This window comes from Eptesicus fuscus, chromosome 23 (genome assembly GCF_027574615.1).
Source record: "Eptesicus fuscus isolate TK198812 chromosome 23, DD_ASM_mEF_20220401, whole genome shotgun sequence".
Lineage (NCBI taxonomy): Eukaryota > Metazoa > Chordata > Mammalia > Chiroptera > Vespertilionidae > Eptesicus > Eptesicus fuscus.
Window position 1 is genome coordinate 24,943,300 of NC_072495.1, and position 27,928 is coordinate 24,971,227.

Below are 27,928 nucleotides of genomic sequence, written 5' to 3' on the forward strand. Positions count from 1 at the left end.
CTGGAGACCCAGCTCCCGTCCCTGCCCCAGCTGAGCCATGTCACCTCGGCACCAGCTCAGCACGGACAGATGTGGGGACCGGGATCGGCAGACCGAGCCCTTGAGCGCTCTCCCCAGATCTGAAGCCGCTTCTCAAATGGGTGATGGTCGCAGCCACACCGGCCACCCTCTTCCGGCCCCCAGGGAGCAGGGCAGCGAGCGCGGCCGCCCTGGAGAAGGCCTCCTGTCACTCCAGTCTGCCCATCCTCTGACCAGAGGCCAGAGCGCGGAGCTGAGGGCACCGGGCAAGGGGGAAGCGTAGCCATATCGCCATAGTGACACTTTGTTTATAAACATCCAGCAGGAAGTTTCCTCACCCGTCTTGTCAACATGTCCCATGAGGGAGGGAGGGTGGCGCTGACTGGCCAGGCCAAGCCAATGGCTGCAGAGGCTCCGTGGGCACGGCAGGAGGGACCTCAGCGTCCCCAGCCGGAGCCCTTGTTTTTACTGTGACTGCCGTGGGAGCTGACCCGGAGGGGTCAGGGTGCATGAGGGACTAGCCCCACTGGACGCGGGGCTGCAGGGGCCACCCCCCGGGCGGGGGTGCCCGCAGAGATGGAGGCAGCTCCTGGACCGGTGGCCAGCCGACTGGGTACTGGAAGACGGTGGCTCTGGTGGGTTCAGCCCTAGAGAGAAGGAGCAGGCAGAGGGTTAGAGTGGGGCACGGCCAGGCAGGCCCAGGCTGGGGCACTGCCCCGCTCGCCCTCCTCCGCCCCGGCTGTGCGGGAGGGTAGACCTTTCTGGAAAGCAGAGCCTCAAAAACATGGCAGACCCCTTGGGCCAGCAACCTCACCTCTGGGAATGGGCCCCAGGACAGAGAGGGCTACGGGCAGGGACTGAGGGGCTGGCAATAACCTGAGAGCCCGCCTGCGGGGACTGATGCACGCCCACAGCAGCGAATGCCATGCCGCCTGCGCAATGAAGGCGGCCCGTATGCACTGACGAGGAAGGGACCATGATGTATGTGCGAGTAGTAGAAAAAGCAGCTTATAAAAAATGTATATAGCATGACACTATTTTTGTTTAAAGATATACAACATATATAAATGCATAAAAAACCCGAACACAACAAAATGGTCACAGCGGTTCTATCGGAGTGGTGCCATTATGGGTGTTTGGTTTTGTTTTGTTTTTAACTTCTTCATACTTTTTAAGAAAAGTTTTACAGGCACGCAAGCCTTTGACGACCCCCCCCCCCCCCCCCCCAAAAAAAATACTGTATAACTTAAAAAAAAAAAAAGTTTCTCAAGCTATTCCCTCTCCTTCCACCCCTGGAGGCACGTCCGTCCGGGGAACCGGGGCCTGTTGGAAGTGCCCGCCTGGTGCCCAGTCGGGGCCGCCGCCTGTGAGCGGTCTGGAGAGGACTCAGGCCTCTGAGGTGGAGCTGGGGGACTTGGGGCAGGAGGCCCAGCAGTTTGCCTCGCTGCACACACACACACACACACACACACGCACACGCACACGCACACACACCCGACAGCCCCTCTCGGAGAGCCTATTTGAGGGCTGTGGCAGCCGCTGGGGCCTCTGGCGGCGAGAGGGTGGGGAAATCCCTGCTCAGCGGCTTGCTGCTTGTGGGGAAGCGCAGAAAGCAGCTCCCGGCGTGATTTACGGCTCGGGGAGATTTCATAAACTCCCCCAGCCGGGGAGGTCCACGGTTGCTGGAAGGCACAGCCCCAGCTGCCAGCCAAGCCAGGGCTCCCTGCAGGGTTGGGGTGACCACAGTTCTCCACAGAGAGGGTCTGACCCTGGGAGCCCCTCCCCCTGAGCCTCAGCCCCTTCTTCTAGGAGGGACAGATTCCTGGGCAGCTGGGACTCAGCCCCTGCACGCCCCGAGGCCTCCCACCAGGAGAGGGGCACCCCCACGTGTGCTCACAGACACAGGCCCCCGAGCCCTTGAAGTGTGCCCTCAGCCCCGCCCAGGGCGGACGGGGACCCTGAGCCGCACAGTGGCCTGTCTGTCCCATGCACAAGGACAGGCGCAGCCCTCCCGTCGCCCAGCCCTGGTCTCAATCAGGAGGAAAGCGTTCAGGAGGTACGTGGGCTGCAACCGCAGCGCCAGCCCGGAGCGGGGTGCAGAGGGGGAGATTAGGAGGGATAAAGCACAATCTGAAGAGCCAACAACAGAGGGCAGGGACCAGCCCGGCCTCGCTGGGGGATTAGTCCGCTCGGCTGAGGCCAGCCGCTCCTCCGCCACCCGCTGCTCCGGGCAGGTCCCTCAGGGTCAGGAACCTGGCACAAGGCCCCAGGCTGGGGCCCCACGGAGCCTCCATTCCCCCTTTTACAGGACGGTGGCCCGGCTCCCCTTGAGGGCTCTGCTCAGAGGGGAAAGGGCCCTTGAGTCTGGGTGGCCCCAGGGGAGGAAACAGACACCCAGAGAGGAAGAGGGGTCACCAGACCAGTCCCCACAAGTGGCCCACAGCACTACTACAGGAAACAGTCCTCCAGGCCGGGGACCCTGCTCCCCCAAATGCTCTCATGTCCAAATGTCATCCAGCGCCAGGCCCCCATGACAACAATGCGAGCTCAGGGCCCGAGGGGAGGCCTGGGGCTGGAAGAGGGATGTCTTCGCTGAGCCTGAGGATGCGTCTGACTTTGCAGGCGTGGCGGGTGGGAGGCAGCTACAGGCCGAGGAAAACAGCAGGTGCAGATGCCCTGAGCTCAGAAACACCCACCGCAGCTAAGGCGCTGCCAAGCGCCCAGTGGTACCCACATGGAGGCCAGATGGGAGAGGTGAGAAGGTGACCCCCACGGGCCGGGGAGGGGCAGGGAAGTGCCACCTGAGGTGGAGGGAGCCCAGGAGGTTTCAGCAAGGCCAGGCCAGCGTGTGGTTTAGAAGCTTGCTGGGCTGTTGTGTGGACAAGCTGGAGGAGCAGAGGGGAGGCAGGCGGCCAGGAGGGGCCGGAGACGAGGAGCGGCTGGTGTTTGAAGGTCACAGAGCCTGCTTCCAGGGCTGCCTCGAGGGTGGGAGACACGGGGAACAGAGCAAGGCCCCCGACAAGGAAGGGGGCCGGCTCCAGCCCCCCTCCCGCCACCCTGCGGGGCAGAGCCCAGAGCTCTGGGCCCAGGATTCAGGTGTCATTTGTCACGAGACCAGCCTGCAGGAGAGGGCAGCAAGGGCACCGACAAGAACAAATGTTCCTCTCCCTCCTAACAGCCCTGTTTCTCAAGGCCGGACAGACCCGCTCTGCCCAGAGAGTAATCCATTTTGGCTCCGAGCCCGCCGGAGGCAGGTGGACGGCAGGTGGACACAGAGAATAAGTGGTTGCCGGGAAAGCAGGTCCCCAGGGAGGGGCTGGGGGAGAGGTTCACATCCTCTGGAGTCTAGGGGTCCCCAGTTGCAGGCTCTTTTCCAGAAACAGCGGGAGGTGAGCAGCCAGGGGCGGAGCACGGCTCAGTGAGCACCGCGCTGGGCGCCCAGGCAGCCAGCGAACCCCCAAGGAGAAGTGTGGGCGGAGCGGGAGAGCAGGGAAGCCCCCAGAGCTCTCTGGGGGGCCCCCAACCGGCTGAAGAAGCCTGAGGTGCAGAACAGAAATCCCTGGATCAGGAAGAAGGGATGGCCCCAACATTTGCGTCATTTCTGTGCTGTATCTTTTCAAGGCGCGAGGGACAAACACTTGGCGCAGATGTGGAACACAGGTGAGGAACAAGGCAAGTCCCCTGTGAAACAGCCTGACGAGCGCTCTTGATGGGAACAGAAGGCCAGAACCTGACCTGCCGCTCTGGCGGTGCCCGAGGGGAGGCCTCATCCCCTGGACTGCCCAGCCAGGCGTCCTAGGCCCAGCCAGCCACTGTCCCATGAGGCCAGACCACAGAGACAACTGGGCCTGAGGGTCCAGGGTGGGGAGCCCTCGGGGAGCTCTGCCGGGGGAGCGGGAGTCCCTGTCCGGTGCCTAGGCCGGGGCAGGTCATGGAGATTGCTCAGCTTCAGGCCAGGGCGGGCTGGCTGGGGTCTTGCTCCCGGAGGGCACGGGAGGAGGGTATGGGAAGAGGGCATGGGAGGAGGGTATGGGAGGAGGGTACGGGAGGAGGGCACGGGAGGAGGGCACACAGGGGGCCTGTACCTGCTGCTCGGGGCCGAGCTCAGCCGCTTGGCTCTCTTCTCCAGCCAGTCCTCCAGGCGGCCCTCGGGGAGGTCCGTGATGTCCAGAGGCCACTCCCTGGCCCGCCGCTCCTCTGTGGGGATGGGAAGCAGAGGCGAGTGAGGGGCAGGTTCCCCCCACCTGAATCCCAGCCCCCAACACAGCCGGACCCTTCCTGGGAGGGAGCAGGCGGGAGCCAGGAGCAGCCTCGGGCCTGTCCCCACCGCGCCACCACCTCCCAGGCCCGCCCCTCTGGACCTCACTCTGCTTCCCCATCGAATGGGGATAAAGCATTGCCTGCCCCAGGCCTGTGGGGCTGACACAGGATGACGCCTGCAGGGAGCCTGGTCCTCGGGAGGAGGCCACCCCTGGAGGCAGGTGGCCGTGGGGCGCAGCGCAGGGCGCAGCCGGTGCCGGGTCTCTGACCCTGGGCAGGAGAAGCTCAGCTTTCCCGACTGCTCTTCTCATAAAACGTCCTATAATCACCTTTGCTCACTGAATGAAGCCGAGCAACGGGTGGAGTTCAAACAAGCTGGGTGTGAGGTGGGCCCAGAGCCTGGGGGGGGTGGTAGGGGTGAGCCTGGGGCCGGAGGAAAACCACCGCCCGGTGGACCGGCGCTTCCTCGGGGCCAGGCCCTGGCTAGCACTGCTCGTGTGTCGGCTCTCTCCATCTCAAAAGCGGCCATATTCACAGGCCCAGACCCTGCCTCTGGGATTAAGCCGTGTGCCAAGGTCACAAGGGGTGTAGCAGAGCCAGCTGGGGTGCACCTCTGCTCCCGGCCCCCACCCCTCTCCCACCCCTGGCTCCTCTAGGTGTCGCCTTCAGCTCCAGGCTTGGAGGCAGTTTCTGACACCCACCCCTCACCCCAGCAGCCCTCAGCCTACCCCACACGGGAGGTGAGGAGGGACAGGCAGCTCCCCCAGCCTCAGCTCTTGCACACTCCCCCCAGCACCTCCCCGACCCCCATCCCCCGCCCCTGGTCCCGACCAAAACGCACCCTCCACCTGGATACTCAGCTCCTGCAGGTCTCGCTCGGACATGTGGGAAAATCTGCAGTTGGGGCCAAAGTCACACTGGCCTGCAAGGGGGAGACAGAGTTACTCGCCGCTCTGGCAGGGGCGTCACTGGAGGTTTAGGGGAAGACTTCAGGGACAAAGAGCAGCAACCCCACCCCTGAAGAACTTGACTCTGGCCCCGCCCACACAAGCAGCCAGAGCAACCTGTCTGGTCCGTCATGCCCGCTCACGACCCTGCCCCGGCTGGGGGTCAAACCCCTCTGACACCTTCCACGTTGAGGATGCGCAGCCTCTGCCGGCTTGGCTCTTGTCGCACTCGGTGGCCCCAGCCTCAGGAACTACATGTGGGTCCCCGAAAAGGTCATGCCTCCGATCCACTCCAGGCCGTGGCCGGCGCCGCGCCCTCGGCCTGGGGCCTGTCCGCTCACTTGGCTTGGTGAGCAGCTCCCAGAAAGGCTCTCCTGGCTTTCATTTGCACCGAGAGGAGGTCCACCATCCAGGGAGCTTTCTGAGCCTCAACCAAGAAGACCAAAAAGTGTCTCCAAATGACAGGAGACTGGCGGTGCCCTAAGCCAGTGCCACCTCCCAGTGCCGTGTGCACTCCACGGGGAGGTCCTGGGGGGCCCCTGATCTGCAGGCCTGGGGCCCGTGCCGGGGACAGCACCACCTCCTGACCTCGCTCCCCTGGGTCAACAGCAGCTCCTCGCCCCAGTGCTGCGTCTTTACACCATGTCAATCATGGTGGCTTTCCTCTTTGCCTTGGCCGCTAGGAAGCTCAGGGCCAAGCCCTTAGAGAGTGCACAGGCCCTCAGGGCAGGCGTGGAGGGGACGAATGCTCCTGGCTCTGTCTTACTTTTCTTGCCCTTGTTTTCCTCCGCCTTGGCCTCACTGGCCGAGGTTTTTATCTCCAAACCATATGCATCCTTCCTGGCTGGAGACCGAGCAGTCAAATCAACACCTCGCGCCCTTGGCTCTACTTCCGCACCTTCTGGGCACTGCCAGCCCCGCTGCCGGGAGGGGGGCGGGCTCCCAGGCTCACTTAACCCGCCAGTCTAGCACCCCCATCGGTGTCTCCAGGGTTACTTGCCATCTCGCAGGTTTGCTGGCTCCGGCCGAGCTGATAAAATCCCAATCTAGGTCTGAAGAACCGAGGACAAGTCCCCGGACGTCCTCAGGCACAACCCCGGGGAGGACCCCAACTGATCCGTTCGCTGAGGCTCCAAGGCCACCAAGTGGGTTCAGGATGGTGGCCAGGGTGGGGCAGAGGCTCGGCAGAGGTCCGAGCAGGCCGGCCTGGCAGGCGGGTCCCTGGGGAGGGACGGGGGCAGGGAGGGGGCGGGGCAGAAGCGGAACTGAGTGGGACACTTCACCTGTCAGCAGAAACTTCCTGCAGGGCCGCTTGTTCTGTTCATCCAGCAAGATGGCAGCTGCATCTGTGAGAGGAGAGGGGGGCTGGGCTCAGACCCGCGCTGCACGCAGGTACTCCCTGAGGCCAGGAGGGAAAGCGCTCCCCATCCAGAGAGGGACAACCAGACAGGGATGCTGGGCGGAGGGGTCTGAGCTTCGGGTGACCTCAACCCCTCCCACCCCGCCCAGACCCAGCCAGAGGCAAGCTTTTCGGTCAGAGGCTCTGACCTCTGTGCAGCACAATCACCTGGGAGCGCTGGGTTGTTGTGTTGTGTTTTTTAAACCCTGTACCACGGGTCCTTCTGCCCTGTCTCTGCAACCTCTTAGAAATCTATAATTACTTCAAAATAGAAAGCTAAAAACACTCCGGGTGCCCAGGAAGCTCACAGGAAACAGGCCCCAGGCCCCGCTCCACAGGAACACTGCAGGGCGCTCCCCTGCCCTCCGCACACCGGCCGCGGGCTCTCAGCGCCGGACCCGTCCCCGTCCCCGGCAGACTGGCAACAGTCTCTCTGGATACAAACCTTAACCCGGTTTCTCCCGATTTTTCCACCTTTATTTTCCTCGTATATTTGTGGGGTAAATGTTGTGTGCTTCTTGGTAGGCAAAGAATCGATCAGTCAAAATCTGGGAGTAAGACACGCGAGCAAGGTGCCCGGACTCAGAGGCCCTGGTGTCACCCTGGGCACAGGACACTGCCCAGGCCCCCGGGGGGTGGGGCAGCTGAGGCTGGCAGGATGACGAGCCTACGCAAGGGACTCTGGCTGGGTGGCTCGGATTGAGAGGAGACTGCCAGGCTGCCCAGCACCTGACGGGTGGCTCTCAACCCCCGCCACACGGCACAATCAGCGGGCAGCTATTCAAGTACACGGGTGCCCCCGCCGTCCTTCTCAGGCTGTGCTTTCATCCGTCGGTGGGGAGAGCATGTGTTCAAAGCTCCCCCGAGACTCGGAAGGGCACCCAGCGCTGAGACCCCCGGCCCGGGCCCGGCACACAGGCCCATGCTCCTCCGCCTGGTGTTCACGGCTCCTCGTGATCTGACCCCACCGGTCCTTCTCGCTTCATCTCCCAACATTAACACCAGCCCTGACGCCCCGTGTCTGTTTGCTCATTCATTTAGACATTCGCCTGACAAACACTGACGGAGCACGTCCCGGGTGCCAGGCTCCGTGCCAGGATGAGGATTTAGTGGAGAACAAGGCAGACCTGGTCCTTCCTTCCAGTCCAGCAGACACACTAATCCACGCGGATGTAAACGGGGTAAACAGCATGAGGCCAAATGACCTGCCCTGGCCGGGGGGTGAGGGAGGGGGGGTGGGAGGACACCCTGGAGGACTCTGCTGAGCTGAGATGGGCGCCAGGCCGAGGGCAGGAAGGGCGTGTCTGCAGAGGGTGCAGGAACTGTGGTGGCCAGTGTGGCTAGAGCTCAGAGGGAGAGGTCAGCCGAGAGTCTGGGACTAGGAGCAAACACCAGGGTGATCTTGAGGTCCAGTTCCATGCCAGGTCACAGCCCCCCGGGATTTGGGGGACAGGGCCTCTCTGCCTGACACCAGGGTCAGAGGCCTCCCAGGCACCCCCCCTCCCAGACCCCGGCCACAGTCATGTCTGGCCTGCTGAGCAGCCTGGCCACCTGCCCCCATCCGAGCCTGTGAGGCTTCTCGTCTGAAATGGGGAGAGGCAGGGAGAGCTTTCAAAACGCCATGCCCAGGCCCCGCCCCCAACCTGCTTCTGGGGGTGGGTCAGGGGACCCGTGTTGTTTCAGTTCAAGGTTTCTAGGTGATCCTGACTCCAGGGGCTGAGAGCCGCTGCTTTAGAGAATCACCAAGAAAAGCGAATGAAGACACCTGGCATGCAGCAGGCACTCAGTAAATGCTCACCCCCTTCTTGTGAATTCTGAGTCACAGACCAGGGAACTCGCTCTGTCTCACCTTCTCCTTCCTTCTCAGCTGCTGGGACCCAACTCCTTCCCTCCAGGCTCTGGGCCCTGTCCCTGAATCCTGCTCCCCAGGCCCCCCCAAGACCGGACCCGCCTCGGTTCATGCCAGGAGCTCTCGGTTCCCTTCACCCCACGGCCCAGCTCCCTCTCCATTTGACCTGGCTCCCAGCTGAACCCCCCGGCCCCTCCCTCACTGCTGCTCGGTGTGCATGTCAATGACAGTGCAGAGCAGCTCCCGCCGAGTGCTTGGTGCCAGGCCTGTGCGAGGTGCTGACAGCCTCAGCCCTTTCACCCGTCACAGCTGCTCTGAGCGGCCTTTGCCGGAGGAAGCTGGGTTAGCCAGCCCTCCGTCCAGCCGGGCATTCAGCTGCCGCTCACTGCGCTCCGCTGCTTACCCAGCAGCCGGTTACCACTGTCACATGGAGCTCTGGGCACACCGGCTGCTGCCTACAGCCCCTCAAAGACCGCTCTCTGCCCTTGGGACAACCCATCCCCCTGACTGTGGCCTCCAGTCCTGCGTGCGTGGCCCCTGCCCTGCCCCAGCTTTACCCCAACCGGTCTCCTCTCCGGCCGGGCCCCTCTCCTGCCCCGAGAGCGCCTGCTTCTGCGTGCCCTCTGCCCGGAGTGGTGTGGCTGGAATTCCCTATCTCTCAGCTATGGCTCCAACATCCCCTCCTGGGAGAGGCCTTCCTCCCGACCACAGCATCCCCAGAGCCTGGCAAGGCATCTGAGAACCGCGCCCCAGTCAAGCTTGCTGGGGAACGGCGCTCACGCTCCAGTCTGACCTTCGGAGGCCCCTCCGCGCTGGGGGCCGCTGGCCCACGGAGCTTCCTTGTCTGGTGATAAGAAAAGCAAAGCGCCAAGGGCAGGGCCCCAGCGGCCCGGCGGCGAGCCGGCGGCACCCACCTCGGAACATGTCGTACCAGGCCTTCTTGGCCTTGAGGTGCTGCAGCCCGTTCAGGTGCTTCTTGCGGTTGTGGAGGTTGTCCTGGAAGGAGCGGTCGCAGTAGTCACAGAAGTAGCGCTTCCCCATGGCGCCGTGCCAGGTGCTGCCCCTGCCTGGGGGGCACCGAGCATGTCAGAGGGGGGAGGGAACGCCACACCCCGAAGCCCACGCACGCCGCCCCGACGGAGCGCTCCCTGCGGGCCAGGCCTGGGCTGCGCAGGGAGGCTTTCCAGACACCCAGCACCTCCTTTAACACTCACCACAGCCCGTGAGGGGCTGCCCGGGCCTCATCCCAGGGGGGTCTTCTAATCATTCTGATGCCCAGCCTCCACCCCAGGCCAGTTAAAGCAGCACCAGTGTGGGCGAGGCCTGGGCATCAGCATTTTTTAAAATTTCCACATGTCGCCCTAACCAGTTTGGCTCAGTGGATAGAGCGTCGGCCTGCGGACTGAAAGGTCCCAGGTTCGATTCCGGTCAAGGGCATGTACCTTGGTTGCGGGCTCATCCCCAGTAGGGGGTGTGCAGGAGGCAGCTGATCGATGTTTCTCTCTCATCGATGTTTCTAACTCTCTATCCCTCTCCCTTCCTCTCTGTAAAAAATAAATAAAATATATTTTTTATAAAGTCCACATGTCACCAGGGAACCACCACCTTACCCCCTCTCACCAGCTGCCACCCTCCACCCTCTGATCTCTCCCGTCTCTCCATGCCGACCACGCAGGCCTCCGCTCTGCTCCTCACGCACGCCAGCCCCAGGCCCACCTCCCGGCGTCTCCACGCTGCTCCCTCTGCCTGCATGCCCTCCCCGGTACCTGCCAAGCTTGCTCACTCGACTCCTTCAATCTTCGCTCAAACACTACCTTCTCAGGAAGCGACCGTGACCACTTGACTTAAAATGGCAGAACCCTCCACCCTCCCCTTAGCTTTCCCCATTTCCTGCCTCATCTGGATCCCCTGTGAAGCAATAGTTCCTGGCTACGCTCACCGTCTCTTCTCCCAGCAGGAAGGTAAATGCACGCAGGCAGGGCTATTTTTGTTCCGTTTATCGCTGAAGCTCCAGCACCCAAGGGGTGCGTGGTGCATGGCAGGCAACCAAATAGTTGTTGAAGGAGCAAATTAGTTCCCATTTTCCTTAAGGGACGACCGAGGTTCAGTACGAGGACGTGCCCAAGGCCACACGGCTGGTGAGCAGAAGGCAAACCCAGGTCCCCTGAGCTCCGGTCGCCGAGTGTCCCCTCCCACAGCCAGCTCAATGCTCAGAGAAGCAGAGGCCCAGGCAGAACCGCCGACAGCTTCCCCAGGAGAGAGGCTCAGCTGTCAGCGGCAGGTCCCCCGGCAGCCGCAGAGGGAAATGAATGGCTCAGGGTCTGAAGAGCCTCCAGCCGTGGTGACCACAGCTGCCATTCCTGACCCCGGAGATCTGCAGCCCCAGGCCGGGGCGCTTCTCTGACTCTTGGGGCCAACCCTTGCGTCTCCCAGTTTGGTGCCACCAGACCAGAGGGGGCCCGAGTCCCCTGGGGCCGTCACGTAGGACCTGCACAGGTTGAGTCCAGACAAGCCCCTCCCCCTTCAGGTCCTATATTCTGACCCCTCGTTTCACAGAGCAGGTTCCCGAGGCCCAGAGGCCCAAGGCCGGTGGCTTCCCCACGGTCGTGAGGTAGCAGCTCAGGCCGGCAGCACACGCTCAACTCCCAGGATCTGGCAGATAAATACAGAGCTGGGGCCTGACCACGGGCTGGACTGATGGGGAAGTGCATCTTGTCGAGAAGAGGCTGGAGAAAGACACGAAGACAAACAGGCCCCCGGACAGCCCGGGCGGCCGTGCGGGCTGCCGGGGAGAGCGGGCCTGCGGCAGACGGGGACAGCAGCCATTAAGTCCAGCGCTCTAATGGGATTAGGAACAGACAGTCATTCCAAATGAAAACATATAAAACCTCTCTTTCCTCCAGTTACTGCTGAGAAACCACATCCCAGACACACGGACTTGATATATTAAATTTGGCAGCTCTAATACACCCGTCTTGCCAATAAACTTATAGGAACTGGATTGAAATGGGAAGAGATGAATGTTTAACGGCCGAGAGCTAACCCAAGCCATTCACGAAGCCTGAAGCGCCGAGGAGCTGCGGCTCTGGAGAGTAACGGGGAGGGGAGGGGCTGGGAGGGTGTCCCTCTGGGGGGCTGAGCCCAAACGGTGGCTCTGCAGCGGACTCAGCTGGACGAAACCACGCAGGGCACTGAGAAGCCAGCTGTGTGACCTTGGGCAAGTCACTGCCCCCCTCTAGATCTCTACTTTCACTGCAGAAATGGGTCTGACCGGCTGCCTCTGGGGAGTGATACACAGAAATTTGCTTCTCCCAATGAATTATCAACCACAAAAGTACGAGCAATACAAATGGCACTGGCCATGCCCACACTGAGCCAGCGCTCAGTGTTACTAGGACTTGGTTGATTGGGCACCTACTGTACTGGCTGTAGGTTAAAAGCTTTATACACGGCACCGTCTCAGGACACCCTGTGTGGTGGGGCCTGTGACACCTTTTCAGAAGAGGGCACTGCGGCTCCAGTAAGTGACTGACGTAGCCAAGGTCACACCGCCAGCGAGCGGCCGAGCTGGGCTCAGAATCCGGGCCGACTGGCCCTAGCGCTGCTCCCAATCCCTTACAACGTCTCCTCCCGACAAGCCCCACCGCTGACAGCTCTCCTTTCTGAGTCCCTCACTGCACCCCTGCCAGGCCTCCTCTCCTCAAGTCTGAATCTGGGGACGACGACAAGGACGGATGAGGAAGACAGCGAGAAGAGAGACCCTAAGACCCACCCCCAGCCTCCCCGAAGGACTTCTGCCTCGGGCAGAGCCCAGCTCTAGACAGCCCACCCCTGGCCACCATGGCACCCGCCTTCCGTCCCCTGGGCTCAAGGAAAAGATGACCAACAGGTGGGGACACGGGGATAGAAGGAAGGACAACAGAGAGGGGGTGAGCTGGGGCGAGGGAAGAGCTGCAGCTTGGACGCCTGGGTGCGAGGCCCCTGGCTCTCATCCTCCCATTCAGCCCTCAGAGAGGCCCTCCCCATCGAGGTGAGCTTCTCAGATGAGGACCAGGTTCAGACACGCCCCAGAGTGCTCAACGCCGAGGCTAGGAGAGACACTGAGCAAGGTCATGTCTCACCGCCCGAGTGCTGCTGGCGGGGAGCAGTGCGGGGAGCCCCACGCCCTGGGAAGCCAGGTGCCGAGGCCCCGCAGCCGCACGGGCCAGAGCCAGCACCCACGGGGGGGTCTGCCTGACCCAGAGCCCTTGCTTTCCCCTCCCACTGCTCCGCTGCGAGGCGGCCACGGGGCAGACATGTGTGCTCCATGGACATTCTTGGTTCCTTCCATGCATTGTGCGCGGCGCGGGCAGAGCGGGCTTTGGCACCGGGCTAAAATAAGCCAGCAGCGCGGCGGCGGCCAGGGGCTGGGACACACACTGTAATTACCCAGGACCTGGGCTCACCACATGCCGCCCTCAAGCTCACCTGTCATTCCTTCTAATTATGGCGCTGCCAGACCCCAGGTAAACAGCCAACCGCAGCCAGCGGACGGCTTTACTGCACACCCACCAGGAGCCTGGCGCCGTCCCAGCGCCACATATGCCTGCCGTCTGGAGTGGATGGCATCGGAACCGCCCGGCGGGGGTGGCCCGCGGATTGCCCACCGAGGACCCAGCTCCAACAGGAACGCCAAGAGGACCCAGATGTCTTCCCTGAGAGGAGCCCCAATGTGTTAGGGGTCTCCCTCAGAGGCCCCGGTGTTCTGTAGCAACCTCACAGCTTTCTCATCCTGACCTTGGTCCGTTCCACCCCTGGGAGTGAGGCAGAATAAGGCAGGGGGGCCCCGCCCACAGCCATTTCCCACTCAGCAGGTCTGGGAGGGGGCCAGGATCTAGGGGGGCTCCGATGCAGAGTCCACAGACCCCGCACTGGGAGAAATGATGGTCCTTTGAGGGAGCAGGTGACGGACTGAAGAACAGAGGGAAGGACAGCCAGCCCCGAGTCACACTGATCACCCCCATCAATCCCTCCTCTAATCATTCAACCCCGGTGGGAATCCCATCCCTGCCACTTCCAGGCCAGGAAACCTTAGCAAACTGCTTACCCGCTGAGCCTCGTCTGGAAGAGGAAGGTAATACTACTATTTGGTAAGATTACCATGAGGATTAAAGCATGCGTGCTCAGAGTTAGCGCCGCGCCTGACATGCTGATGGTGCTCAACACTCATTTGTGGATGTGGCAGCCAGCCGTGGCCCGCAGTGACACCACCTCCTCATGTGTGTGCCGTGTGTTGTTCCCTTCTAAGCTATATCACGGTTTTGTGAGACTAAGAGACTAGAGCAGAGGTGATAGTATGTCACTTACAGGATCAAGTTATAAAAGGCCACTGTGGCTTCCATCCTGGTGTCTCCCCTCCTCTAATCACTCGCTGTGAGGGAAGCTGGCTGCCATATTGTGGGGAGGTCCAAGTGGCAAGGAACTGAAACCTGTTAGCAGTCATGTGAGTAAGCTTGGAAGTGGACCCTCCAGCCCCAGTCAAGCTTTCGGATGAGTGCAGCCCTGAGCTTGATTGCAACCTTCTGGGACAGTCTGAGCCAGAACCACCCAGCTAAGCTACTCCCAAATTCCTGAGAAAATGTTTGTTAATACTTCTCTCTCTTTCTTCCTCTTCCCCCTCCCTTCCACTCTAAAAAAAAACACCCACAAAAAAACAAACAGCAATGGGAAAAAACTCATTATCACAACAGTATATATAATACCACTATTTTAAGGAAAAAGAACCTCCCACACTCATACATAGACTAGAGCAGACACAAAATATTTACTGTGGTAATGCCTGGATAATAGGATTATGCACAGGATTTTTTTCCCTCACTTTGTGTTTTTCTATTATTCTACATCTTGACATTTAGCATGTCTTGTTTTTAAATGTCCCCAAAAAATTCCCTTAAAAAGTGGGAAATTTGTCAGGCAGGGATAGATCCCATTCCTTCTTCCTTAGGAAACGCCATGGATGGTTCCAGTGACCTGGTTTGCCAGGATGAACCTGGAAAGGGAGACGTTTCCCTCGGTCCCTGGCTGAAGGCTGACAGGGTGCGCCCTGATTCTAAGCAGACCTGGCCCAGCGCAGGCGGCTGAACCCGAATCGGGCTCCAGGGAGCCGCAGGCTGGAGACACGGTTTCTCGTCAGATAGTTACAGGTCCCAGGAGGCCAGAGCTTCCAAATAGGAAAGGTAAAAATAGTCTGAAGGAGGCTCCTGCACCAGATACCCAGGCTCAGAAGGGCGTGTGCCTCGCCCTTCCCCTCCCCTCCAGTCTGGGCTTCAAATCCACCCGACCCTCTGTGACCACCAAGTCAGGTCTCTCCTCCTCCTCACACCTGGACCAGCCTCCCCAGTTTACCTGCCCTGGGCAGCATCAGGCCAACCCTCTTAAAACAACTCCTGCTCCAAGTTTCCCAGGGCTCCCTGTGTGGGGTTTATTACAGATGAAGCATCCTGGGTCAGATCTCCAGAATCGGGACCCAGCAGGTCTGGAGGGGCCCAGAAATCTGCGTTGTAACCAGTGAGTCTAGCACCTGCTCGGAGGCACCCACTAAGGAACAAAAGCCTGGCGGGGGCGGGGGGGGGGGCTCACCTGCCTCTCCATTCCCTGCATCCAAGGCGGCCTCTGCTAGGGACAGTGACCCTGGGAGACGCAGCCCCCGATTCCTGTCCCAGTCACCAACCGGTCAGCTTGCTGAAGTGGCAATCCCGACTTGATTGGCATTCACTTCCAGGGATAAAACTGTTTTTCCTACTGGCTAGGTGTCCTGCCACACTCCAGGAAAACTTAGAATTGCAAATAGAGGGAGTAGAATAGATCAAACTCTTCATACAGGGTGGGCAAAGTAGGTTTACAGTTGCTCCTATGGAAAATAATACAATGATTGATAAGTAAAAATACAAGGGAAAACTCTGTGTTTCATGTCCTCACAACTGTAAACCGACCTTTGCCCCACCTGTACGTCCGTTCCTGTCCTGAATTTAGTAATAGTCAGTGCATACTTGGTATTTGAAAGTATCAGTAACATTGAAAAGAATGTGACATGTTGAGCAGATGACAGGTAAGCAATGTGATTCCAATTTAAAATATAAAAGTTAAAATATATAGCTAGGTAACTGATAAAATATATGTCAGTAATTGATATTAGACTTGTGACTTTAAGTTGAGAGGTTAGCAGTGGGTGGGGAAACTGATTACATACGAGGATCTCCTGGGATGCTATAACGATACTAAAGGTGCCCCCCCCATATCCTAATTTTATGTCAGAGATGTATTTTACTAGCTCCCCAGACTGAGAACCAGTGGCAAGAGAACTTGACTGTCTACTAAAAGCACTGAACTGTTTACAAGAACTTAAAATTCATTGTCTATAGGTTTAATTTATTGGATTTTTTTTAGTAACTGTTTAAGTATTCTGGGGAAATTATGCTTGTTAGGTTATGTATCTGAAATACTTAAAAAGAAAATCAAATATATTACACTTATAAGTGGAATGAAATATGCAAGGGAGTGCAATTAGGCTGTTAATAGGGCTGAATGTTTAACGGGATTTAGTTTGTTCAACATTACTCAAAGGAAAAGGTAAGGTCATTTTTCTTATTTTTCTAGGTTTATGTACAGCATAATAATTTCCAAGTTGAATTTGACGGCTTACAGAACATTAGGTTTTTAAAAATTGTTGCTCCAAAGAGAACTAACTAAAAAGATAAAACATAAAACAAGCCACAACCTAACTGTGTCTTCCCCACCCATTCCACCTAGAATAACGCCTTCCTGCTCTGAACTTCCCATCAGCCAGATTTGCTGTGAGCAACACATAAGTCCTCTTTCCCACCCGCGTCAAGCAGCCCATCCCGAGGGGCTACCAGGATGCTTGGCAAACAGGAAATAACCGTAGTAAGGATGTACAGCATCTCACATTTTCCCTCCCAGGCCCCTCCTCAGGCATTACTGCCCGTTTTACAAGCCAGCTCCAGGCCTGAAATCCAGTCCCAGGTTTTCAATGCCACACCTATGTCAATGGCTTTTCTCTCTGGCCCAGACCCCAACTCCAGAGCCAAATCCCCATTTGCCCTTAGACATCTCCACTTGATGTCTAAGGGGCAGCTCACACTTAACTTGACCAAACAGAGAGCAGCCAGAAGGAGGCCATTAGCATGCAAACTAGAGCAGGTCACAACCCAGCCTAAAACCTTTCAGGAGCTTCCTAGTGCAATCAGAGAAACATAAGGCTCCTTCCCACGGGCTACGAGGCCATATCAGAGCTGCCCCAGCCCGCCTCTTCACAGCCCACTCTGCCTCTGTCCCTCAGACACCCCAGGACGGCAGCAGCCTCAGGCCTCGGCAGCCACGTCTTCCTTCCTCCATACTATTCGTTCAAGTCTCTGGCTAAGTGTCACCCTGGGCACCCTGGCTACAGCAGCCAACCCGTGTTCTGCTCTTCAAAGCATTACTGGTTTGTCATTGCTGCTCCTCCCCACCCACCCACCCACCCGCTCGCAGCAGAATGGGTGCTCCGTGAGCAGCGACTTGTTCACTGCGGCGTCCCCAGCGTCTGGCCCAGAGAAGGCGCTCGGAAGACCTTTGTTGCCCTGGCCGGGTGGCTCAGTGGGTTGGAGCGTGGTCCTCCTGTACATGAAAAGGCTGAGGGTTCGATTCCCGGTCAGGGCACATACTTAGGCGACGGATTCGATCCCCCCGATCGATTAGATGTTTCTCTCTCATTTATAGGTGTCTCTCTCTACCCCTTCCTCTCTCTTCTAAAAATCAATTAAAACACAAACACACACACACACAACATCCTCCGGAGAGGATTAAAATAAGTAAATAAATAAATAAATAAATGAATGAATGAATGAAATAGTTGTTCACCGCCGAGCACTCCAAAGCCCCTGTTCTTTCTATTCCCGAGTAGGAATGAATGATGGTGTCAACCCTTGCAGGCCAGGGTTGTCGGATGTGAAGCCCAGAGATGAGGGGAATAGGAAGAACCGCCCCTTTTCCCTGAAGTCGGGCACATGGGTTCAGCCCCCAGGCCCTGACTTTTTGCCACCGGCTCCAACTTCAGCCCCGAACTTGAAACTGACCGAGGAATCAGGGACTAGAGATGAGCCGGGGACCCAGACGCCCAGGCCCCTCGCTCTGCTCTCTACTTCCTAACCTAACCCGTTAAACGGCGCGGCCCACCGGGAGGAGCGCGGACTTGGAAAGAAGAGCCCAAGTCCTCCCGTGCGGGGCAGGAGACTAAAACTCAACCCTCGAGATCCCGCAAGGAAGGTACCTGGCTCGGCCGGGCCCGACGGCCAAGGGCTCCTCCTCCTTCGCCCTTGCGTTGCGAACTGCTTGCTGGGATTCGTAGTCCTTCCTCAGGTATCAGTTCTCCCTTCCCAGAAACCTTTGGGAATTAAAGCTGCAACACCAGGAGGGTAGGTGGGGGGGGAAGCGCAAGGGCTTCTGGGTGTTGTAGTTAGAAATATTGAACCAGCAAGAAATGACTGAGGCGTAACATTGTGTAATAAACATTACCAAACAGTTTGGACTGCTGTGATCTGAACCTTATAGGACTTTTGTCCCGCGTAAGCCATCCGTTACCTCCGTGATTCAAAAACGACGAGGACGGAGATTCAGAGGGACTACATGTCCCATAAAGCGCTGCACGTCGAAGGCCTTTGGAGAGCGAGGTCGGCCGCGGCGCAGGCGCGGTGTCGCGACTTCGGCAGTGGGGAAACATGGCGGCTCCGACGCTGACGGGGAAGCTGTATTCCCTGCTCTTCCGCAGAACCTCCACCTTCGCCCTCACCATCGCCGTGGGTGCCCTGTTCTTCGAGCGTGCCTTCGATCAAGGCGCGGACGCGATCTACGAAAACATCAACCAGGGGGTGAGGGCCTAGGCCATCCCTGACCTTGGGCCCAACCTGAGCGTGTCAGTGGGAAGGGAGGTGGGACCGGACGCGATCTACCTTTACCAGGAAGAGGGGTAAACCCTGGGCGTCTTCTGTCTGTAGACTGCCATCTGGCCTTTCTGCCGGGTGTGAACCCTAAACCGTTAAGCGAGGTCCATAGATTCCACGTTGCAGGGCGTTTAAATATTGCGATCGCCCACTTTTCCAGGTGCAGAAGCAACAGCTGAAGCCCAGTCAGAGCAAAGGGCTCACTAGGGCTGCAGCACCCGGAAGTCAGGGCTGGGACGGAACCCCCTGTCTCCGCGGAGGGTTTCAAGGGCAGACTTGAGCGGTGGCCGATCGCGAAAAGGACATCTCCTTAGACATCGTGGCTGCCTTTTCAGATGGCGCTTTCGGTGCCCAGGGCTTTGCGCGCAAGCGGCGTGGTGTTGATTATGGTTCGGAGTTGGGGCCGTGAAGTCAGAGAGCCCTGCGTGGGAATACTGGGTCTCGGTACTTGATAACTGTGACATGAAGTTGGGCAAGTTTCTTAACGTCTCTGAGCTTCCCTTTTACCTGTGAAATCGATCACAGTAACGACCTCGGGTTTACTGTGACTATTATTCGAGACATAGGCAAGATGCCTCCGTGCCTGCTAGGTGCTACCCCTCAGAAAATAACACTCGTATACCCAGGTTGCGGGTTCGATCCCTGATCCCGGGTGGGGGTACATGGGGGGAGTCAACCTACCAATGTTTCTCTCTCACATCCATGTTCTCTCTCTCTCTCTCTGTCCACCTCCCTTTGTCTCTAAAACACCAATAAAAACATGTCCTCTGCCCTGACCGGTTTGGCTCAGTGGATGGAGAGTCGGCCTGCGGACTCAAGGGTCCCAGGTTCGATTCCGGTCAAGGGCATGTACCTTGGTTTCGGGCACATCCCCAGTAGGGGGTGTGCAGGAGGCAGCTGATCGATATTCCTCTCTCATCGATGTTTCTCTCTATCCCTCTCCTTCCTCTCTGTAAAAACAAAAAACATGTCCTCAGATGAGGATTAAAAAAAAAAAAAGAAGAAAACATGTTACATTCCTCAGGAGAAATTGGAAGCATAAGGTAGGGAATAAGGCAGGCACTGGGCTTGGTGCTGTGCATACTTTATATCGTTAAATTGTGGCTCATACGAGGGCAAGTCTTGTGCAGATGGGCCTGTTCCACCATTCACTCCTGTCTGCAATGCATAGCTGTCTGACCATAGATAGCCCAGGCAGGCTCTGTTCAGGAACGCTGTGTTGTCTGCGCAGGGCCACTTTCTGCCCCTATAAAGCTACTACCACCGTTCCATCTCTTGCAAGCAGTCAGCCGTTCCTCATGTTTGGAAAGACGTCTTAAGTATGTTGTCATCACTTCTATATTTTTAGGAATGAGAGTCCAGCTAGTCCCTGGCCCAGAAATCACAGGTCTGAGGAAACAGAGTGGCTCAATGTGACGTGTTTGGGGACTCTATACTTAGGATCCCTTAGGTAATACCTAGAGTTGAAGAATTTAACCAGCTTCCAGGCTCTGTTCCCTAATGAGTGTACTTTGGGGCAGCTCCCTCAATCTCTGTACCTCAATTTCCTATAAAAGTCATATCATCTTTTCCCACTTACTTCACATGGTGATTGAGAGCATCAAAGCATTTTTTCTTTTTTATCCTCACCTGAGGATATATTTTTATTGATTTTAAGGGAGAGAGAGAAACATTGATGTGAAAGAAACATTGATCAGTTGCCCCCTTTCTGGGGAATGAACCTGCAACCTGTGCCCTGATGTCTCTTGAACCCATGACCTTTCGGTGTACAAAACGACGCTCCAACCAACTGAGCCACACCAGCCGGGGCTCAAAGCATTTTAGAAACATGTGTGACACTCCTGGTATTGCTTCCAGTTTTCCCGCTGCAACTGTCAGGACGTGGTAAGAATGTCTCTCAAGCTTGTTTTAGGGACTCGGGCAGTGGGAATATAATTGTACAATGTGGGAGGCGAAACTGAACGTTTGTGGCTTTTGTCTTTAAAACGCAGAAGCTGTGGAAGCACATCAAGCACAAGTATGAGAACTAGTTCCTCGGAGGCGCCCATCAGGGCCGGATGGACCAGGTCCACCGCCAGCTGTTTGCCCGGAGCCGGGGCCTCGGCGTGAGAAGATGCTCTCAGCACTGTCCACGGACCACGTTGGCTGTGGTTACGAAATGCCTTCGCCTGACAGACTCTTAACTTCTGCTGTGTTTGAAGTGTGATTGCTCAGCGTCATCAGCAAATAAATGTAAGCTGTCCTTGAGACCTGCTTCCGCACTGGCGCTTTATTAACTCGGCCCCATCGTCACTTGTCAGTTACTTGGGACCACTTCAAAGTCCTCTGCAAACTTCCCAAGGGCAGCTTCCATTATTTCGGGTTTCCCATTAACTTCCCAAGAATTTCTGCTTTTCAAAACATGAGCTAGAGTTGGAGATGTTACCTTCAACTTTGTCTTCCAAACCGGTAATTCCATTCTTAAATCATGTAGAGGGGAGCCAACTGGCTTGGCCATGGGGAGGCACTATGGCCTCAGCTGGGAAAGAAAAACCCTGGCCTGAGCATCCTGGGGCACCCCAGTCCCCAAGAGTCTAGTCTCCATTCTGCCTTTCACTTGCTGTGTGTCTGGGCAAGCTGCCATACTTCTCTGGGCCATAACCCATCTGATGATTGAGTTAGGCCAGAACTGAAAGCCTCCTGCTAGAGTTCTGCCCTCTAAAGAGTCTGGTTTATCACGGTACGCACAGGTTTGAATCCTTACTCCACCCGTTCTAGTTGTGCCAGGGAAAATGCTTCTTTTACTGTTTATTTTTATTGATTTCAGAGAGGAAGGGAGAGGGAGAGATAGAAACATCAATATTAATGATGAAAGAATCATTGCTGGGCTGCCTTCTGCATGCCCCACATTGGGGATGGAGCCCACAACCCAGGCACGTGCCCTGACCAGGAATCAAACTGTGACCTCCAGGTTCATAGGTCAACGCTCAACCATTGAGCTATGCCGGCTAGGCTGAGCTGAATTTTGAATGGAAATTTCAGCCAAGTAAAGATCAAGAGTAAGAGCATTCCGGGAAAAGAGAACAGTCAGTGGGAAGCTTGGTTTATCCACTGAACTGAAACAAGGAGGGAGGGAAAGAGAGGGTCAGACACTGTGTGCCATGCTAAAGGAGTTCGGATTTTATTCTAAGGAAGGCAAGCCCCTGGAGAGTTTCTGATCAATCGCTTACATTTGTCAGCTGCTCAGTATGAGCCAGGCATTGTATTAAGTGCTTTGCAGTTTCCCTGTCACTCAATGTGAACAATGATCCAATAATCCATATTGTTATTACCGCTGAATGGCTCGAGCGAAGTGTAAAGAGCACTGGTTTTTAAGAATGGACAGTCCTGGGTTAGAATTCAAGCACCATCGCTCCCCGGCTGTGTGAACTCAGGCAAGTTACTTACCTTCTCTGAGCCTGTTTCCCCATCTGAAATGCCCGCGGTGCGAGTGCACAAGGGCAGCTGCGACTCCTCTTATTTCTGGAGATGCCGTCATCTTAACGGGGTGTCAGAGGAGTAAGGGTCACTGCAGTAAATTTTCCCCTGCGGCCGCTTCGTTAACCCAGCCAGAGGCTACCCAGAAGCCCAGGTCCTGCAGGGCTGCCTGCCAAGGCTCAGAACTCCTCAGCTCTGGGTGGAGTCCAAATTGTCCTGGCAGCTCAAAGAAGAGAGGAAAGCCCAGCCCTCAGAACATTCTAGGCTCGTCCCCGGTGGACACGAGGATGCTGCCTATCACAGGCCGGGATCCCTGGGAAGCAGACTCCTCAGGGCACAGGGAGCTTTATTAAGAAGTGCCCTGGGGTCAGCGAAGGAAGGGAAGGAAACAGAACTGGCAAAGGGAGAAGGCAGATGCAGGCGCAGTCTCGGCGGAGGCCTCTGCTGACCCCGACCCCCAGGGAGTTCTGAGAATGGGGTGACCTTTCTGAGCTGTCCTGAGCAGGGTGAGAGGGCAGCCCTTTTCAAAAAAATAAATATGTTTTAAATATATTTGTATTGATTTCAGAGAGGAAGGGAGAGGGAGAGAGAGAGAGAAACATCAATGATGAGAGAGAATCATTGATTGGCTGCCTCCTGCACGCCCCACACAGGATCCCGGTGCTGCAACCTGGGCATGTGCCCTGACCGGGAATCGAACCGTGACCTCCTGGTTTATGGATTGACGCTCAACCACTGAGCTACACTCGCCGGCAAGAAGGCAGCCCTGTACAGTCCCGTCGATCACCCACTGAGGCTGCTGCCTAGGAAGGAGTCAGAATGGGGCAGGGCGGTTCTTGGCGCGGCTGGGCACTTCCAGCATCCCACTCCTGTGGGGGATCCGGCCACCAAATCTGAAAATCTGAGCATCCACCACACCCCTCTACGCCCTTCTCAGGCCCACGAGAATGGATTTGCAAAACAGAAATAGCTAGATATGCTTTTACTTATTAAACTCAGAAGGGTTGTGTTACTGTAATACCTGTCACGAGCAAAGAGATGCGGTCTGGTCATTCTCAAATCCTGCTGGTGGGGTGGCCAACTTGACAGTCAAAAACTTTGACCCAGCCCAGCCAGCGCGGCTCAGTGGTTGAGCGTTGACCTATGAGCCAGGAGGTCACGGTTCAATTCCTGGTTGGGACACAGGCCCCGAGTTGCAGGCTCGATTCTCAGTGAAGGGCATGCAGGAGCCAGCCAGTCAAACGATTCTCTCTCATCATTGATGTTTCTATCTCTCTTTCCCTCTCCCTTCCTCTCTGAAATATCAAAAAATATATATATTTTTAGAAACACTTTGACCCAGCAGTTCTATTTCTAAAATTTACCCGGAGAAAATAACCGTGGGTGTGGATGAACATTTAGCCAGCAGGCTGGCTGCGCTTTGTAGTTTAGTAGCAAATAATGAGGAACAACCTAGGTGCACACTCCAGGGCACTGGCCCAATAGAATACTAGTAAGTCCTTAAAAAAGATGAAGATGAGAAGTGGGGAAATGTTCACCATGTCTCACTAACTGACACCGTGGTGGTTACGGCATGTGTCTGTGGTAAGATCCCTTTTGTGTGTGTGTGTGTGTGTGTGTGTGCGGAAAACCAATGTGTGTATTCCTTCTCCTGGAATAATGCTAGAAGGATAAGAACTAAAATCCCAACTGTAATTATGTCCAGATGGTAGGATTATGGTGGTTTTCTTCCTCTCTGAGCGTATTACTGCTTTTGTAATAAGGGGGGGGGGGGGAAAGCAATGTACGCGATTAAAAAGAAATAGATTCCATCCTATAACTCGCAGCCCTTCCAATTAGAAGGGACAAGGACTATCCTACAAATGAGTCTGGAGTCTTCCAAGGAAAGAAGAGACATCAATGAATTTAAAGTGTCTGAGCAGCCCTAGCCGGTTTGGCTCAGTGGACAGAGAGTCGGTTCGATTCCGGTCAAGGGCACATGCCCCGGTTGTGGGCTCGATCCCCAGTGTGGGGTGTGCAGGAGGCAGCCAATCAATGATTCTCATCATTAATGTTTGTATCTCTCACTCCCTCTCTGAAATCAATAAAAATATATTTAAAAGAATAAAAAAATGTCTGAGCAACGATCAAAGTTGGAGGGAATACAAATTCTTCAGGCAAGATGGAAGTCATGGCAGCTGCTTGAGTATTAGTGAGGGATGGGCACTGTGTACCAGGGGCAGGCACAGCCTCCATGGGAGACACACACACACACACACACACACACACACACACACACACCTGCCTTCTCTGGGCACGCGCCCAAGGCCAGGCCCGGGCTGGGTGCTGTTAACATGCCCCGTATCCCTGGATCTTCATGCTGAGGTGGGCGCTATTCTCCACCCCATTTTACAGGTGGAAGTGAGGCTCAGAGGTTAGCGCCTTGCCCAGGGTGACAGCTAGTGAGAGTGGAGGGGACCGCTGGCTCGAGGCTACACCCACAGGCGCTGCTCCACACGCTGTAAAAACCAGTTTTCTCTTTCCACTGGGGCCTTGGCCTGAGAGGCTTGGATTTACGCACCGACTGAATGTCAAGGGCAGACTCCATCCGGCCTCAAGGACGAGGCGATGATGAAATGCAGAGGAAGTGTTGGCCAGGAGCCGTCCTGCTGACAGCCAGAGTACAGGGGTGCGGCCGGCCTCCTTGCTGCCTAGAGCCCTCCTCAGCGGCCCTTCCTCTTCCCTGCGTCCTCGGGAGGCTGCCAGACCAATGCCCCTGCTCAAACACCGTCAATGGCTCCCCACTACCTGCAAGATCAAGTTCAAATTCCTTAGCCTGACATGTAAGACCCAGGCGACCTCTACCTGCACTTCAGAAACCTTCCAGCTAGGGTTGCTGCTGTGGGTCCCTTTGCCCGCCCATCACGTGCCTAGGCGTGGGCTGTGGACACGGAACATGCCTGCGTTTGAACTCCAGCTCCGCTGTTCTCCAACCGAGCGACCTGGGGGGGGTTGCCGCCTCTCTGTGAGCCTTGGTTTCCCCGTGTGGGAAATGGGGTAACAATAATAATAACTCACAGACGATACGTGAGATAATGCTTGTGGCTTATTAGCCAATGTCGTCTGCAGCGAGTGAACGAACAGGGGCTCCCTGCATGGTCTCCAGGGGCCAGTGCAGAGCTTTGGGGATGACTGTACAGCGGAATCACCCAGGTGGCCCCCACCCCACACCCCTGCTGTTTAAAACCATGTTCCCCGACCTCCTCCCATCCCTTGAGGCCCACTCACTTTCCTGTGACCCCCCCCCCCGCTTCGTGTCCGCTGGCAATCTCATTTCAGCATCTCTGACACGGTTCAGACCCAGCAGCCGCGTGTCATCCATCCGCAGGCAGCCTCATCTCCTCCCCACACCAGTCACCCTGAACCCCACGCCTCTCCGCTCTGTCTCCCCTCCTTCCTGAGTCTGAGCAGACTGGTCTCCCTCCCACGCAGGTCTCCCTGGGGCTGCGATTCCCTGGGACTCCTTGTCGGCGGGGCTCACTGAGTTTTCCTAATGAAACACCCTCTTTCCCGGGGGTCCCCCAAGGGGTCACCCTTCCTCCCACAGGCCGGCAGGGGAGACCGGCAGAGGGGGATTTGGAAAAGATGTTCTTTAGTCCACAGAGCCAAATATCAACAGCACAACCATTGAAATGTCTTTGGAGAGCCACATTTTTTAAACTTAAACTTCTTCTAATGCCACTTCTTCAAAACAGACTCGCCCAGGCCGTGGTATTTTGTGGAAGAGCCACACTCAAGGGGCCAAAGAGCCGCATGTGGCTCGCGAGCCGCGGTTTGCCGACCACTGTGCTAAATGAGGGTTATAATCACACTTGTCACCTGTCTTCATTCAAGGATTCAGTGAGGTGATTCCCAGTCCCACAGGGCTGAGCAGGTGCCTCCTCCGGGTCCCCAGGGCACCCATCACACACTAATGGGGCGGGATGGCGCCTTTTTCTCTCTCCACCAGGCCACCCTGAGCGTGAGAGGTGAGGCGCACAGAAGCGGGCTGGGGCACTGGCAGGCACCCCGGCCCTGTGAGCAGGGCCCTGTGGTTCACTAGCTGGCCTCACGGTAGGCCAGGACCGCACCCACCTTATGCCAACGTCCTGCCAACATCTCCCTTTATAGATAAGACACCCGTGAGAGGCAAGGCCACACCTTGTTCAGAGTTACAGAGCCAGGAAGTGGCTGAGGCCAGCTCGACTCTTACCCCAGAACCAAGCCCTGCTCTGAACGACAAAAGCCAAACAGGCCACTGGCCATTCAGGACCCTGATCCCCAAGGAGAAGTTCTGGCCTGGCCATTGCAACCCAGGTACGTGCCCTTGACTAGGAATCGAATCCGAGACCCTTCGGCCCAAAGGCCGATGCTCTAACCACTGAGAGACCAGCCAGGGTTCGTCCCCACTTCTCACAAGAAGAAACCGAGGCCCAGAGAGGCCCAGAGACAGACGGGAGGTTACACAGCTTGTTGAAATCCAGGGCCCAGACCCCAGCCTGCCGACCCTTCATGGAGTGGTCCTGTCACCCCGCCCCCTCCCTGGCCACCTTTGTGACCCATGAGCGATAGAAAGGACGGGCGTGTGCAGCCTGGGAAGCTTCCGTGTGGAAGAACGCTAAGGAGATCAGACCAGGCGCTGGGAGACGGGTGAGGATCTGCAGGTAAAATCCCTAAGTGGCCAGGAATCACGAAATCGGTCCTCACCCCGCGGGGGCGCCCCTTTGCTACCAGGCTCCTCTGGGACAACCACTTTCAGGAGGAGAGAGCCATAATTACTGCTCGGGATGACAGCACACGTCAGGGACATGTCAACGTGCCGAGGGTGGGCTCACGCAGCCAGAAAGGCATGATTTCATGTTTGGAAAACGGGAATTAAGTGCCCGCTGTGTTTGGAATTCAGGGCACAGCGAGTGCAGCTTGGCACAGCCGCCCTGGCTGGCAAAGACCCACCGGAGCCCCAGGGATTCTTAAGCGGGGAAAGCTCCCGCCTCCGGGGGAGGAGGGAGGATCCGAGATCGCAGGGCCTGCGACTGGGGGAGGTTGGAGGCTTACATAGGTTAGAAATTGGGGGCTAGCTGCCCTTTAAGGCTCTCCGCCTTCTGCCAGTCTGTAGAATCCTCTCGATGACTATGGATCGTGGGAAGAGAATTCCCAGTGTGATGTGAAGTCAGAGTTTCGTGCTCATGTTAAGACACTGCCACCCCCGCCACACCAAGGGCTGTGGTCATGTTCAGACCGATTTGTTACCCTTGGTTCAAGCTGCAGCATTGCAGCAACCTCAGGCCGAAGCCGAGGCCCCTGCCGGCTGCTCCGGCACCTCTAGATTAATATTGATTTGTTGTTCCACTTATCCACACATTCACTGATGGAGTCTTTTTTTTTAAAAAAAATATATTTTATTGATTTTTTACAGAGAGGAAGAGAGACGGATAGAGAGTTAGAAACATCGATGAGAGAGAAACATTGATCAGCTGCCTCTTGCACACCCCCCACTGGGGATGTGCCCGCAACCAAGGTACATGCCCTTGACCGGAATCGAACCTGGGACCCTTGAGTCCGCAGGCCGCCGCTCTATCCACTGAGCCAAACCGGTTTCGGCACTGATTGAGTCTTATATGTGCCCTGACCGGGGATCGAACCTGCAACCTTGGCATATCCGGACGATGCTCCAACCCACTGAGCTACCCAGCCAGGGCAGCACCTGTAGATTTGGGAAAGACCTGGTGCTGGGCTGCCCCTCGCTCCACGGGGTGATCTGCAGAGCTCCACATGGGCCCTGGCCCCCCTCTTCCCCTCGCTGAGGACGACCCTTTCCCAGCGGGATTCCCTGGGGCTCCCCAGCTCCTTCTAGCCATCCCATAAGCATGTTCTGGGGTCCAGCACTCCCTCCTCACCTCTGAGTCCCCTCGCCCTCCTCTTTGATGTCAAGTTCCTTTCAAGGTAGGCTCTTTCTCTTGCCTTGTCTTCCTCATTTTCCGTTCTTCCCACTGGCTGCCTCCCC

General features: G+C 57.0%; 2 protein-coding genes across 4 annotated transcripts; one reads left to right on the forward strand and one right to left on the reverse strand.

Annotated features, from left to right (window-relative positions):
- Positions 1 to 306: 306 nt before the first annotated feature.
- On the reverse strand, positions 307 to 17,871 carry ZMAT5 (zinc finger matrin-type 5). 2 transcript variants are annotated; one of them, XM_008142452.3, is made up of 6 exons: positions 17,781 to 17,871; positions 9,388 to 9,540; positions 6,509 to 6,571; positions 5,120 to 5,200; positions 4,104 to 4,215; positions 307 to 665 (listed from the first exon to the last, which is right to left on the reverse strand). In XM_008142452.3, the coding sequence occupies exons 2-6, from the start codon at positions 9,512 to 9,514 to the stop codon at positions 536 to 538; spliced, it is 513 nt and encodes a 170-aa protein (XP_008140674.1). In that variant the 5' UTR covers positions 9,515 to 9,540; positions 17,781 to 17,871; the 3' UTR covers positions 307 to 535. The 2 variants fall into 2 exon arrangements, with proteins under 2 accessions (XP_008140674.1, XP_028002576.1); XM_028146775.2 differs by lacking the exon at positions 5,120 to 5,200.
- A 306-nt stretch (positions 17,872 to 18,177) lies between these two features.
- Positions 18,178 to 20,697, forward strand: LOC103286861 (cytochrome b-c1 complex subunit 9). Of its 2 annotated transcripts, none has more exons than XM_054712546.1 (2): positions 18,178 to 18,438; positions 20,442 to 20,697. In XM_054712546.1, exon 1 carries the CDS (start codon positions 18,229 to 18,231, stop codon positions 18,388 to 18,390), a length of 162 nt encoding a protein of 53 aa, XP_054568521.1. In that variant the 5' UTR covers positions 18,178 to 18,228; the 3' UTR covers positions 18,391 to 18,438; positions 20,442 to 20,697. The 2 variants fall into 2 exon arrangements, with proteins under 2 accessions (XP_054568521.1, XP_008140673.1); XM_008142451.3 differs by having other exon boundaries at positions 18,180 to 18,378.
- The last annotated feature ends 7,231 nt before the right edge of the window (positions 20,698 to 27,928 follow it).

What these genes read in the sequence shown, in the direction of transcription:
- LOC103286861 (XM_008142451.3), top strand. Translation starts at nt 18,229, where the DNA reads ATGGCGGCTCCGACGCTGACGGGGAAGCTGTATTCCCTGCTCTTCCGC. An exon ending in ACGAAAACATCAACCAGGGG is followed by an intron (nt 18,379 to 20,441) that starts GTGAGGGCCTAG and finishes TTTAAAACGCAG; the next exon opens with AAGCTGTGGAAGCACATCAA.
- ZMAT5 (XM_008142452.3), bottom strand. Translation starts at nt 9,514, where the DNA reads ATGGGGAAGCGCTACTTCTGTGACTACTGCGACCGCTCCTTCCAGGAC. An exon ending in CTGGTACGACATGTTCCGAG is followed by an intron (nt 6,572 to 9,387) that starts GTGGGTGCCGCC and finishes CTCCTCTCACAG; the next exon opens with ATGCAGCTGCCATCTTGCTG. An exon ending in AGCTCGGCCCCGAGCAGCAG is followed by an intron (nt 666 to 4,103) that starts GTACAGGCCCCC and finishes CCTTCTCTCTAG; the next exon opens with GGCTGAACCCACCAGAGCCA.